We start from the raw sequence: 13,145 nt of genomic DNA, 5'->3' as shown, positions 1-13,145 counted from the left end.
TTCACCAAAGACCGGCATGTCAACAGGGGAACAGCACCAAGGCTGAAAGGTGGGAAGGGCTGGGAGTGGCATTGGGGCAGTGGAACTGACTGGGGGTGTGCAGGCTGGAAGTGGAAGGCTGACAGGAAAAGAGTTTATTCGAGTGGGGGCCCAGCTGGGTCTGAACTACCTGAAAACTTTGAATCCAAGATTTCTAGAAAGCATTACCAGCCTCATTAACTCATTAGCATATCAACTATGTCCCCAGACCTTGAGGAGGCAGTGGAGAATAGAAACCCAGAGTTACACCAAAGCACTACGGATCTCTCTGGGTTTTTACTACCAGGAGCCTTCTCTTTGCGGGTTAGAAGGGTAGGCCCAGAGGGAGGATCTGCCCCAACCCCGATTTTCCTGATTCCTCAGACACACCATTCCTGATATGTCTCGGATAGGCAGCGCCAGCTCCCTGCTTTCTTGAGCTGATTCCTGGGGGACGTAGGATAGGCGCCCGCTTTAGCCCCACCCCTCATTTTGATTGTCTAGCCCTGTACCCTCCATCCTGGTCCCACCCGGTCTTGTTGGACCTTGGCTCGATGCCTTCCGACGGGACTAGCCGGGCTCAGCCCTGCAGGGCTCACCTGCCCACGTGACCTTGGGCCGCCCATGTCCTGCCGCTCCGCCCGGCCGGCTCTTTCCTCCCCGCCCTCGCCTGCGGCGCCGCTCCACTTCTGCTCTGAGTCGGCTGCGACCCCTGTCGGCCCGCGTGCGCTCTGCGGTTGCCCCCTTTCCGCGAGCCCGCCCAGCTGGCGCGGTTGGCGTGGAGAGGGACGCGAAAGCGACGCCACTGTGGACACAGCAGGCTGGTGAACGCGGAGTAGAGACCCCTGATTCGGTCACTGCCTGCAGAATTACTACTACTCGCCCAGCCTCCCCGCCTCCGTGAGGGTCCCCTAACTTGCTGCGGACCGCACTGACATGTCTGGTGAGGCGAGCACACCGGGAGCCTCATCCAGAGGCCCGCGTCCCGGAACCCAGAAGTCGTCAGGCACAATGACCAAGAAGGGGGATCGCGGGGCCAAGGAGAAGCCGGCGTCCGTCCTGCCGCCGGTGGGCGAGGAGGAGCCCAAAGACCTTGGTACGCTGGCGGCGGGGTTGAGGGATCAGGCCTAGGGGCCTGGAGGCTGAGGCACCCTGTGCTGCCACCAGCCCTCGCGGCTCGGGCTAGCCAGGTTAGATGGAGCGCTGTCGTTGTGCCAGACACTGAACTAGACATGCAGAAAGACGCTCTGGTGGGTAAGACAGAATAGCCAGCAAATAATAATAGAATTTCCGGTGCAAAGAAGGGCTGTATGGAAAGGGCTCCACCTGTTCAAGTTCAGTGTGTGACTGTAGCTAGCTTCTGGCACATGGTACGAGTGTTATAAGTAGTAGCCATTATTGGGTGTGTGGCCTTGGGCACGTTTCTTCTCTGTAGTGTGGAAATGTGAGTCCTGCCCTGCTTTAGTGAGGTGAGGGATGATGGAGCTGAGGGTGAAAAAGTGTTGTAAACTGCAAATTCGTTTGTTCATTCAATAAGCGTACATTGTGCACCCACTGTGTGCCGAGTTCTCTGCTCTATTTTGGGATATAAATCCCAGTTTGACTCACATTACAGTTCCTGAATCAGCTGGGCAGATGTTTGAACTGACTTGATCTCAAAGAATCCACATTCTGTTTTAGGATGCTGACAAATACAACAATACATGATAAAATATATGAGAAAAGAAAGACCAGGGAATGATGGGAGGACACACAGGAGGGTGGGCTACCAGAAGGTGCCTGGTCTTTTTTTTTTAAATTTATTATTTTAAGTAGTAATTGATTAGGGAGAGAGGAAGAGAGGGGGATAAGAAGCATCATCTCATAGTTGCTTCACTTTTAGTTGTTCATTGATTGCTTCTCATGTCCCTTGACTGTGGGTGGGTGGATGGCGGGGTTAAGTCAAGCCAGTGACCCCTTGCTCAAGCCAGCGACCTTGGGACCGTGTCAATGGTCCTGCGCTCAAACCAAGGACCCCATGCTCAAGCTTGCAAGCCTGTGCTCAAGCTGATGACCTCAGGGTTTCAAACCAGGGTCCTCAGCATCCGGGGTTGATACTCTATCCACTGCACCACCAGTCAGGCAGAAAGTGCCTGCTCTTTGGCCAGAGAGAATGAGATAGGCACAGTCCTACATGCATGGAATTTACATTTTCTGGGAACAGAAAACCACAAGAAGAATGTAAGTAGGAGTGTGGCTCTGTGTTGCAAGTGATAGAACCCCAATCCAAACTAATTATATAAAAAGGGAAATTTATTGGAAGGCTTCTTGATTCATAGCCACCAGCTTTACCATCAGAGAGGAACAGGAACTTGCTGTCCCTGGGCTCCCCGTAAAACAAGCTGGAAAAAGGTTGTCAGATCTTAGTCAAGTGCCATCTCTTCATCAGTGCTAGTGGATGAGGGGAGGGAACTAGGAGAGTTGGAGAGAGAGCATTTTCCAGGAGATACAAGACAGAACCCAATTACATTAAACACACACACACACATCACTCTCAGAAAATGAAGTAGGAGAGAATGGAGGCAGGAAGATGGTTTATGAGATATTTCAACAGTCCAGATGAAGGACAGTGGTAGTTGGAATAGGGCATGAGGGAGAATGAGTTCGATAGACTCCATGGAGAAATACTTTGGAGGTAGAAGTAATAACAGTTGGTGTAATAAATACTAGATAAGGTGGAGAATGAGGAACATAGCAAGAATGATTCCCAGGTTTCTGGACTGGGTACTGGGTGGATTGAGATGCCATTCATGGAGATGGGAAAGCCCAGAGGAAGAGGGTGTGAGGGAAAACCTAAGGGATGACGTCAGCGGATCAGCTGGACACTTGGGTCTAGAGTGCTGAAGAGAGGTCAGGGCTGCAGATGTGACTTTGGGAACTGCAGATGTTTTGATGTATTGAAGCCCTGGGAATCAAAGTGATTCCCCTAGGGAGGGAGGGAATACAACCAGAGAAGAGGAGAGGGCCCAGGACCCAGTATTAGAGATCTCAGAGTAGGCAGAACTGGCAGGGAGCCTGTTCAGCCTCAGGCAGAGAAGTAGGAGAGAGTGGGGATGATGGCCGCACAAGGACCCTCGAAAGGGTGATACAGAGGCCATGGTGGCTTTAGCAGATGCCATTGTGCGCCATGGTAGGGCAGATGTGGAACTTAAATGAGGTAGAGTGATGGCAGATATACAAAGGTTTATAGATATAGAGGAAATCCCATCTGGTAGCTTCTATGTCTCAAGACACTATGAGGCCAGGTCTTTGGTGAGCCTGGGGAAGGCGTGGAGGAGTGGAGGACAGAGGGTGCTAGCCCCAAGTGCTGCACTTTCCGCTAGGTCATACACATAGGACGTTTCCAGCAGCACATTAAGTTCTGCTGGGCAGTGCTCTTCCAGAGCAGCGGTTCTCAAGGTGCTGTGCTTTAACCAGCAGCTTTGGCAGCATCCACGAGCTTGTTAGAAATGCAAATTAATGGACCCCACCCAGCCTAATGAATCAGAATCTCTGCAGATGGGGCCCAAGAAACTTTTACAGACTTTCCTGGTGATTCATAGTTTGAGAATCTCTGTTGTAGAAAAAGGTGGAGTGAATGAAGCAAGGAAGGGCTAAGGAAACAGCCCAAGAAAGCAAGTGTGTGCAGCAGTCAGCGGGACGAGTACCCCAGACCCCTTGTGCCTCCTCTCATGTGTCTTGTCCATCAGCTAATGTTTCTTGTGTGTTTGTGTCCTCCAATGTCTGGGCACAGAAGGAACATGTGCCTCACCCCTTTTCTGCAGGAACCCCTAACCGTACTGCACCTGCCCCCACACTCGCTGGGCATACTCAGGCAAGCTCCTGCTGTTGCTGTTAGCTGCGGTTCTCTCTGGGCACAGCCCCTGCCGCCTGCCTGTGTCTTGGGTGGTATTGCTGTCAGGGCTTCAGCTCACTGGGAGCTCTGATGAGCAGGCTGGCACCAAGCCAACCCTTTGCCTCCAGGTTCTTCCATTCACCAGGGACACTCTTTCCATCTCCAAGAACCACTTCTTTCTGGATGTCCATGGGGGACCAGGAAAAAGCAGGGTCTCTGGGGGCTCAGCACCTCAGGTTTGGGTAGTGGGATGCGATGGACACCTGTCTGAATTCATACAATGCCAAAATTTAATATTTCTAAAGATCCTGAACAGTGCGGGACAGGACTAAGTGCTGTATAAATGTCTGATAAATAAAAGTTGCTGCTCTGCTGGACCTCAGCGTTGGGGGTGGGAGGGAAGAGGTACTTCTGGGTTGTTCCTTCTTTTGCTCACATCAGGCCTGGGGCTTCTTTCTTCCTGTGACCCTGGGCAGCCCCAGCAAGGGAGGGACAAGAAAGAAGGCTGGGCTGGGGACACCCTGTGGAAGGCAGAGGCCCCCTAGGGGTTGAGAGCCAGTGGGGCGGTCTTGACTGATGGAGTGGGTGGAGGAGCCAGCACCTTCCACTCCCTGTAGTCCTTTCTCCCAGGTCTTGATTTCCCCGGTTTTAGTATGTGTCTGCACAACGCATCTCACATTTTAAAATATTGGTAAGTCTGTCCATGTCAGAGGGGTGCCACCTGACCATGGTGGTGCAGTAAGTAGATAAAGCGTGGACCTGGGATGCTGAGATCACCAGGTTGAATCCCCAGGCTTGCCTGAAGAAACAACTGCTTCTCACTCTCCCACCCCTCTCTAAAATCAATAAATAAAATCTAAAAAAAAAAAAAAAAAAAAATCATCAGGGGAGGGGGCTACTCACCCTGAGGCCAGCCTCTGGGCTTCAGCCTGCGGTGCCCCACAGAGGAGTACCAGTGCACTGGAGTCCTCGAGACGGACTTCGCAGAACTCTGCATCCGGTCGGGCTACACGGACTTCCCCAAAGTTGTCACCCGGCCCCGCCCGCACCCAACGTTTGTCTCGTCTGTCTCTTTGTCAGAAAAGCCCACCCCAGGTGAGTGCCAGTGGAGCCCCAGGGTGCCTGCCAGGACCACCTCCTTCATCCCCGGCCTCCCATCTCACGGAGGACCAAATGGCGGGGCGCAGGGCAGGGTGGGTGTAGGTCAGGGGTGGCTTCAGAGGGTGGGAAGGTCGGGGAGTCGTTTGTCTTCCCCTTCAAACCGGGCAGACCCTGGCCTGGCTTTAGCAGCGGCAGCCCTGCCGGCGTCGCCCACACTTCCAAGCCCTCCAGTCCCGCTGCCTGCGTGGGAGCCGTCGGGCCCGCGTGGGCTGGCCTCCTTCCTCGCCGTCTCCTTGCACCCCTGCCTGCTAGACGATCAGCGGCTGTCGGGTTCCTGCAGCCTTAACAGCGTGGAGAGCAAATACGTGTTCTTCCGGCCGACAATCCAGGTGGAGCTGGAGCCCGAAGACAAGATGGTGAAGGAAATCTACATCCGCGGTGGGCCCCTCCCCTCCCCCGCACCCCACCCCCTCCCCTCTGCCAGCCCTCCTGGAGGCCTGAGGGCACCTTCATCCTCTCCCTTCCGCAGGCTGGAAGGTTGAGGAGCGGATCCTGGGCTTCTTCTCTAAATGTCTGCCTCCCCTCAGCCAGCTGCAGGCTATCAAGTGAGGGGACATGGTGGGGGGAAAGGGCTAGTGTTGGTGGATGGTTCGGAGACAGAGAGAACTGAAGGGACTGGGAAGTTCCTGGGGAGGTGGAGAGATGGGGGGTTGTGGAAGGGTGCAGCTGGAAGGATAGAGCTGGGAGGATGGTGTGGGGAAGGAGGTGATGCTTCAACTGCGCTCCTGTGCCTTCCACCAACAGCATGTGGAAGGTGGGACTGACTGATAAGACGCTGGCCACGTTCATCGCCATTCTACCTCTGTGCTCATCCACACTCAGGTCAGCAGAGGGGAAGGATCAGGCAAGCGGGGAGGCCTCCAGTGCCTTGTTGCCAGGCTGGGTGGGTGGTCAGAGGGAGCAGTTGGAGAGGGGAGTGGCAAGTCCCAGCTCCAATGGGCCTGGGCTGGCGTCCCTGTGGAAACAGTTGGTGTCTGCTGGGGTTTCTTTTTTGTTTTTTAATTTTTCTTATTTGTTTATTTTTTTACAGAGACAGAGAGTGAGTCAGAGAGAGGGATAGACAGGGACAGACAGACAGGAATGGAGAGAGATGAGAAGCATCAATCATTAGTTTTTTGTTGCACATTGCGACACTTTAGTTGTTCATTGATTGCTTTCTCATATGTGCTTTGACCACGGACCTTCAGCAGACCGAGCAAACCCCTTTCGAGCCAGCGACCTTGGGTCCAAGCTGGTGAGCTTTTTGCTCAAACCGGATGAGCCTGCGCTCAAGCTGGCGACCTTGGGGTCTCGAACCTGGGTCCTCTGCATCCCAGTCCGACACTCTATCCACTGCGCCACCGCCTGGTGAGGCAGTGTCTGCTGGGTTTTGAAACTCCCATCGGACAAGAAGCAGAGTCCCTTTTTGGCCTACACCAGTGCCTGACCTTTGAGGCCTCGGCCCCTTTCCTCTCCACCAGTCCTGTCCCACTCTCACCCTGGAGGTTTTCCCTTTGTTGCCAGTGTCTGGGGCATGACACTCTACTAGGGTCTGGTTTTCATCCTCCAGGATCTGGTAGTCCACTGAAGGATGGAGAATTTAGGAACAAACACTGCAGGGCAGGGTGGGGATTGTGGTGGCAGAAGAGTGGTTCGTGGGGAGAGGGATTGGGAGCAGAGAAGTAGTGCTACTTCATGGGTGTGGGGCAGGGTGATATGGAAGGCTGCTTGGAGGAGGTGATGTGGAGCTGAGCCTTGAAGGAGTAATAGGAAAGGGTCAGACAGGGAATTGGGAAAGGAGGGAGCAGGAGCAAGGAGTAAAGCAGAGTTACAGGGAGGTTTGCCATATAAAGGACAAAGCTGATTTGCCACTCCTTCTGGAGGCTCCCCCAGCACCCTTGACTTCTCTTGCTTCACAGAACACACCCTCAGTCCTCCACACTGGCTTGCCTGTCTTCCTCCCGTGGATGGGATGGATGCTTCTTGTGGGCAGGAATTGTGTCTTCTTCATCTGGAGATCCTCAGCGCTCTTTGTATTGAATACCATGAAACACATTATTTTATTCTCTTGGGAATTAGACACAATTTAGCCAGCAGAAAAATAGCTATAGAATTTATTTTAATGTGTAAAAAATAAGTTAGATCAACATTTTAAAAATAATGAGCCAACCTGAAATGTTGAGCAGTGATGATAAATCATGGGAGAAAAAAATATTTTTTGAGAGAGTTAGGGAGAGAAAGACAAGAATATCCATATGCTCCTGGCTCTTGGATGTGCTCTGACCTGGGAATCAGACCAGCAATCTCTGTGCTCTGGGAGGATGCGCCAACCCACCAGCTATCTGACCAGGGCTTCATTTAAATTCTTTTCCCCTAGAGACAGAGAGGAAGGTAGAGAGAGGGGAGGGGGAAGGGAAGCATTCCTTTCCTTTGTTGTTCCACTCAGTCATACATTCACTGGCTGCTTGCTGTGTGTATCCTGACTAGGGATTGAACCTACAACCTTGTTTTGGGACAATGCTCTTAACCAACTGAGCTAACCTGCTCAGGGCCGAGAAAATGTTTAAATAGAGAAATTTCTAGCCATTGGTTAATTTTTGTTGTGACTTGGAAAAACCTCTGTTCTCTCAGCACTGTTAGCTTAAAACAAACAATCTGGGTGTAAGTTAGTGGGTGCTTCTGGCTCAGGGTGCTGGTGAGGGTGCAGGAGAGCTGTCGGCTGGCACTCAGCTGGGTTTGGAGCATTTGCTTCCGAGCTCACGTGTCCATACGTGAGCTCCTCCACAGGCAGTCTGCCCTCAACCACACGGCAGCTCATGGTGACTCAGAGTGCCAGAGAGCACCCAAGATTGAAGCCACAGTTTTTTGTAAGCTAAACTTGAAAGTGACATCACTTTTGCCATATTCCATTCATCAGATGTGTCACTAGGTCTAGCCACACTAAGGGGAGGGGATTACACAAGGGCATAAATACTAGTCTTGGGGTCATTCTAGAGGCCACCTTACCACAGGTCACTAATTCTGGGAAGTGATCCTTTCACATGGCCACACTTCTGGACTTTTAGTCTGGAGAATTAAATATAACTTAGTTCTCATATAATTATAAACTCCCATATAATTTCCTATATTGAGATCCATCCTTTGACTCTGTTTCCAAGTTGCTTCTTAGAGCCCCATACTTCCCTCTGTCACCTTTCTTCACTTGGCCTCCGTGGTGCTACCTGGTTCTCAGATCAACCCTACCCTTAGGAAGTTGTCTCTGGAGGGGAACCCACTGCAGGAGCAGTCATATCACAAGCTGTTGGCACTGGACAGCACGTGAGACCCTTTCCCCCACCCCTCCTCTGGGCCTGCCCCATTCCAAATCAACCCTAGTCCTCACCCTTCCTTGCTCCTTTAGCGCCTCCCTAGGCACCCTCCATTCCTGCTCAACTAACCTCAGACCTGATGGCCCTCACGGCCCCAAGCTCCCTGAGATTCCAGTGCAGGCCCAGGTCCAGATGTTTCCCGTGACTCCTACTCCTCTCCTGCTGCCCAGGATCGCTCACTTGTCTCTGCGGAACAACAACATCGATGACCATGGCGCACAGCTCCTGGGCCAGGCTCTGTCCACGCTGCACAGCTGCAACCGGACCCTGGTCTCGCTCAACCTGGCCTTCAACCACATCGGGGACGAGGGCGCGGGCTACATCGCCGATGTACGTGCGTAGCGGGGAGGGACTCAGAGCCCAGACGCCTGGGTCCGCAAGCTCACGTCCCCCCATCCTCCAGGGCCTCCGGCTGAACCGCTCCCTGCTCTGGCTGTCCCTGGCCCACAACCGAATCCAGGACAAGGGCGCCCTGAAGCTGGCCGAGGTGAGTGTGCCGACGGGGGCGGGCTGGGTGGGTGGACCCGGCTGCAGGCGCCTGACGGTGTGGTGCCGCCTGGCCCAGGTCCTGCGGCCCTTCGAACTGACGCACACCGAGGTGGTGGAGCGCCGGCGCCTCCTGCTGGAAAAGGGGACCCAGGAGCGCCTGCGGTCGGTGAGCAGCACCCCCAACCCCTTCTAGGGGGCTGTTTCTCAGTAAGCTGGTCATGTCCCAGTCCCTCTTCTGTCGTGACTGTCCTGCTGTCCAACTTCTCACAGGCCTAGCAAAAGTTTGGGCTCTCACTGCCGAACCCCTCTATGGACAGTGGAATGTATTGGCTAAGAAAGGAGATTTAGCCTGTCAGACCATGAAATCCCCTGTGACATAACAGCTTGTGACCTAGGCATGTTATTCAGAGGGTTGTTGAGAGGATTAAACGAGCCAATGCAGGTGATGCGCTGGGGACGGGATGAGAGTCTGAGTCCTCACTCCTACCACCCTCCTGCTCAGCCCCAGGTCCTTCTGAGTTTCTTCCTAACAGCACCCCCTGCCCTCACTGGAAGTCCCAAACAGATTACTTTAGCATTTAGGCAGGCAGATGGGGGGGGGGGGTTGCCGGTCAGACTACCACCCAGGCATAAGGCTTCCCCTCACTCCGCTCTGGGAAAGAGGCACTGACTTCTGCCTCCATTTCCTCCCATTTGTGAGCACAGCCTTCCTCCTCTCGACATGGGGACTCCAGAACAGACCGTGAGAAGAATCTAATGCTAGGGGCCAGCAGTATGGTGTTGGTGGACAAGACAGACAAGATGCAGACAGTGAAGACCTCAAAGGGCAAGAAAAAGGAGAAGTCAGGGGTAGGTGTGCCCCGTGGGCAAGAGAGCCTTGGTCATTCTTGAGAGGAGCAGGGAGGAGTCTTCCACGGTGCACAGGTTGAGGAGGGGAGGGAAGGAGGCCTTTAAAGGCCCACTTCAGGCCCAGGGTACTAACACTAGCCTCTTTCCAACCAGCTCCCCATCCCCAGTGAGGAAGGACTTTAATTTGTCTTATATCCTCCACAGGAAGTGGTAAAGAAAGAGGAGAAGTCAGGGTCTGGGCAGTCACCCACACAAGGAACCCTGAAGAAGGAAGACCTCACAAAGGCAAGCAAGGGGAGTAAGTGCTAGTACCCGTCTGCAGCACCTTATTGGTTCAGAGAAAGGAGCACAGCGTAGGATGCAGGAGGGGTGAGCTAGTCTTCTGGGCATGTCCCTCTCTGAGTCTGTTTCCTTTTCTTGGGAGATGATGTGGAAAGCCCCATCTGGACCCACATCCTGACCACTGCACTCCACACTTGTTTCTCTGGGCTAGACCCCAGCGGCCCTACCCTCAGATCTCCCCCATTTAGATGGGGGCTCCCTTCAGCTGTTTCTGTTGCACCCAAACCCAGTTTGAAGAGTTGCCTTCCTAGTCCAGTCCTTCTTTCTAGGGAACTTGGGTGGTATCAGAGGTCTGCACTGTGCATACTGCCTCTTCTTCCTGATCCAGAGGTAACCATCCCTGAGCAGAAGCCAACCAAGGGAAAAGGGCCCAAGACTGGGAGCAAAGAGAAACGCAGCACCCTCCTGGAGTCAGAGGTAGACTGTAGGGGGTGGGGGGGAGGGCGGGGTGAGGGGGCATGTCCCTGGGATAGCTCCTTCTGCAATGTCATCTACAGTCCTGTACTGTGGCAGCAGCCACCCCATGTTTTGTCTTCCATTCCAGCTCCAACTACATCTGTTACACCCCCATCCCAACCTGGGCTTGCTGGGGGAAGATGGACTTCCATCTCCTGTCTCCCCTTCAGGCTTGAGGAGGCCCCTCTTTTCCTTTGCTTATTAGGAGCTCACACTTTTGATCCTACCTCAATTCAGTTTGCTTCCCAGAAGGCCACTGGCTTATCACCACCACCTACACCATTTGCTGGTATAGCTGCCCAGGGAACAGTGCCCGTCAGCAGCTCCCAGGAGAGCAGGCCGCTTTAGTCATGGTGCTGCCCCACCCCATGGAGCCCCCTTCAATCCCTCTCCCCTTGCCCTGGATCCTCCCTTTCCCTTTCAAGTCGGACCAGTTTGTTCCTTGCTTTCTGGACGGCCAGCTTCATAGCTCCCACCCCTGCCAGCTCTCCAGCTATTAGTGGAGTCAGCTGCTGCAGAGGGGCTCTCTCTCCATCAGGAGACCTCCTTTGCCCTAGACAGGGACTGCTGCTCCCTTTTTAGGAGTCCTCTCTGGTACCCCAGACAGTATCTTACAAAAGAGAATGGTCAGGGGGAGAATGGGGGTAACACTGCCACTCATTCTCTCATCTCGATCCAGGCAGCTGTTTCTCACCCTCCAACCATTGCCCTTGGTGCTCTAGCCCTTAGGAAACAGGAAAACCGGAATGCAGTGTATCGTTTCAGGCCTTGGACCACCTGTTTCCTTTGCTTGGAACACCTTTCGTCTCATCGTCACCACATATTCAAACTTCAGCATCTAGGCTAGCTGCCTCCTCTAGTATCCTAAACTTACCTTTGCCACTTGTCACGTATTACCATTTCACTTTCTTCCCCCCACCCCCAGTTGCTTCTTAAGGGTATGGGCATATTTATTTTTGTGTCCCCAGCACCTAGGACAAAGCCTGGACTATAGTCGGCCCTCAAAACGTGTGTTGAATGAATGAATAGCCTGTTGACCAGCTCCCCTCTCCTTTGCTGCAATTAGTATTCTGCTTTAGCAGCTGGTTGCTGAAGTGACTGAGATGGTCAACCCTCTCTTGGAGCCTGTGGAACACCGAGACGGGAAAGTTTTCATGCCTGGGAACAAGGTCCTTTTGCACCTCAACCTCCTCCGTATGTATGCCCACCACCTCTGCCAACCAGCCATAAGGCAGCTCGCTGCATACTGCCTTATGGGTACTCCCACTCTGACTCCAAAGCTAAACCTGGTTCTCCCATGGTTGGGCATCACAGTGTTGGAGGTCCTTTTGCCCCGGGGCTTTGGGGTGAGAGGAAGTCCGGCCTTGAGACAGGCAATTTGAAAGGAATGAGAAGAATAAGAGAGATAAATGGGGGTGGGAAAATAAAAAGGCCAAGGGAAGTCAGACAAAGGAGGAGACAGAGAAGTAGAGTATTAGGGTGAAGGGCCAGGTCAGGAGTTAGTGTTAGGCTGGGAGCTGGTTGTGGAGAGGTTGTCGAGGGTGTCCTGAGGGTGATGGTGTAATAGGCACCTTGTTGCTCCTTGGACCAGGAAACCGCATCACTGAGGTGGGGCTGGAGGGCTTCCTCACTGCGGTGCAGTACCAGGCACAGTTCTCCAAGCTCAGGAGTGCATCCAAGGGCCCTGTGGGGCTGTTGTCGCTGTCTCTGGAGGTGAGTGCCCATCACTGTCCTGCTGTTGCTTCTGTGCCTCCTTATTTCCAAGGCAGGTCTGTAGTTTCCCTAGTTCTTTGTATCATAACATAACCTCCACCTGTTTTACTGCCAGATTAGCAGTCACACCACCTCTGCCTTTTGTCCACACCCCCAGCCCCTAACCCATTCTATTCCAGGACATTTTTTTCTCCCAGAGACTCATTCCCATCCCTTTGGTCAGTCATCAGCGGTCCTTTTCCTCCTTCAGAAAAACTGCTTCTCCCTGCAATGTCCCGTGTACGCTATGATCCAGGAGCTGATGCTGCCGAGGGACCCCATCAGTAAGGCCAAACCCAGAGAGGAGGAGGCCATGGCTTCCTCCACCTAGCCCCTCCCACATTCTCCCCCCAGACTCCGGGCCACAGAAGCATCTCCAGTGCACGTGTGGACAGACCTCCTTCGGGTCATTAACCAAGTCCATTAATAAAGTCCATTGCTGTCTTTTTTGCCTTGAGGTTGTCTGAAAAACTTTGTTCTAGGCCTGACCTGTGGTGGCGCAGTGGGTAAAGCGTCGACCTGGAAATGCTGAGGTTGCCGGTTCGAAACCCTGGGCTTGCCTGGTCAAGGCACATATGGGAGTTGATGCTTCCAGCTCCTCCCCCCTTCTCTCTCTCTGTCTCTCCTCTCTCTCTGTCTCTCCCTCTCCTGTCTAAAATGAATAAATAAAAAAAAAAAAAATTGAAAAAAAATTAAAAAAAAAAAACAAAAAAACTTTGTTCTAGAACTACTCGGAACATTTGGACTCTTGAGTCTGTTCATGTACATGCCAGAAATGGCTGAATCACTTCAGTGATGCTGGGCCCTCGTTCTCCTACCTCCTGGCATAGTTCTTGCCTGCCAGGCCAGAGTCACTC

The 13,145-nt window shown here is 53.1% G+C and overlaps 1 protein-coding gene across 2 annotated transcripts; it reads left to right on the top strand.

Annotated features, from left to right (window-relative positions):
* Nucleotides 1-833: 833 nt before the first annotated feature.
* On the top strand, nt 834-12,806 carry LRRC71 (leucine rich repeat containing 71). Of its 2 annotated transcripts, none has more exons than XM_066255187.1 (15): nt 834-1,114; nt 4,838-4,987; nt 5,306-5,431; nt 5,523-5,598; nt 5,798-5,875; nt 8,282-8,350; nt 8,571-8,730; nt 8,804-8,887; nt 8,966-9,055; nt 9,595-9,738; nt 9,943-10,036; nt 10,409-10,497; nt 11,619-11,730; nt 12,128-12,249; nt 12,500-12,806. In XM_066255187.1, the coding sequence occupies exons 1-15, from the start codon at nt 955-957 to the stop codon at nt 12,617-12,619; spliced, it is 1,674 nt and encodes a 557-aa protein (XP_066111284.1). In that variant the 5' UTR covers nt 834-954; the 3' UTR covers nt 12,620-12,806. The 2 variants fall into 2 exon arrangements, with proteins under 2 accessions (XP_066111284.1, XP_066111283.1); XM_066255186.1 differs by having other exon boundaries at nt 11,616-11,730.
* The last annotated feature ends 339 nt before the right edge of the window (nt 12,807-13,145 follow it).

The sequence above is a fragment of the Saccopteryx bilineata genome, chromosome 2 (assembly GCF_036850765.1).
Source record: "Saccopteryx bilineata isolate mSacBil1 chromosome 2, mSacBil1_pri_phased_curated, whole genome shotgun sequence".
In the NCBI taxonomy this organism is placed as follows: Eukaryota; Metazoa; Chordata; class Mammalia; order Chiroptera; family Emballonuridae; genus Saccopteryx; species Saccopteryx bilineata.
The sequence above is the reverse complement of the archived record's forward strand: the minus strand, read 5'-3'. Positions and strand labels throughout refer to the sequence as shown.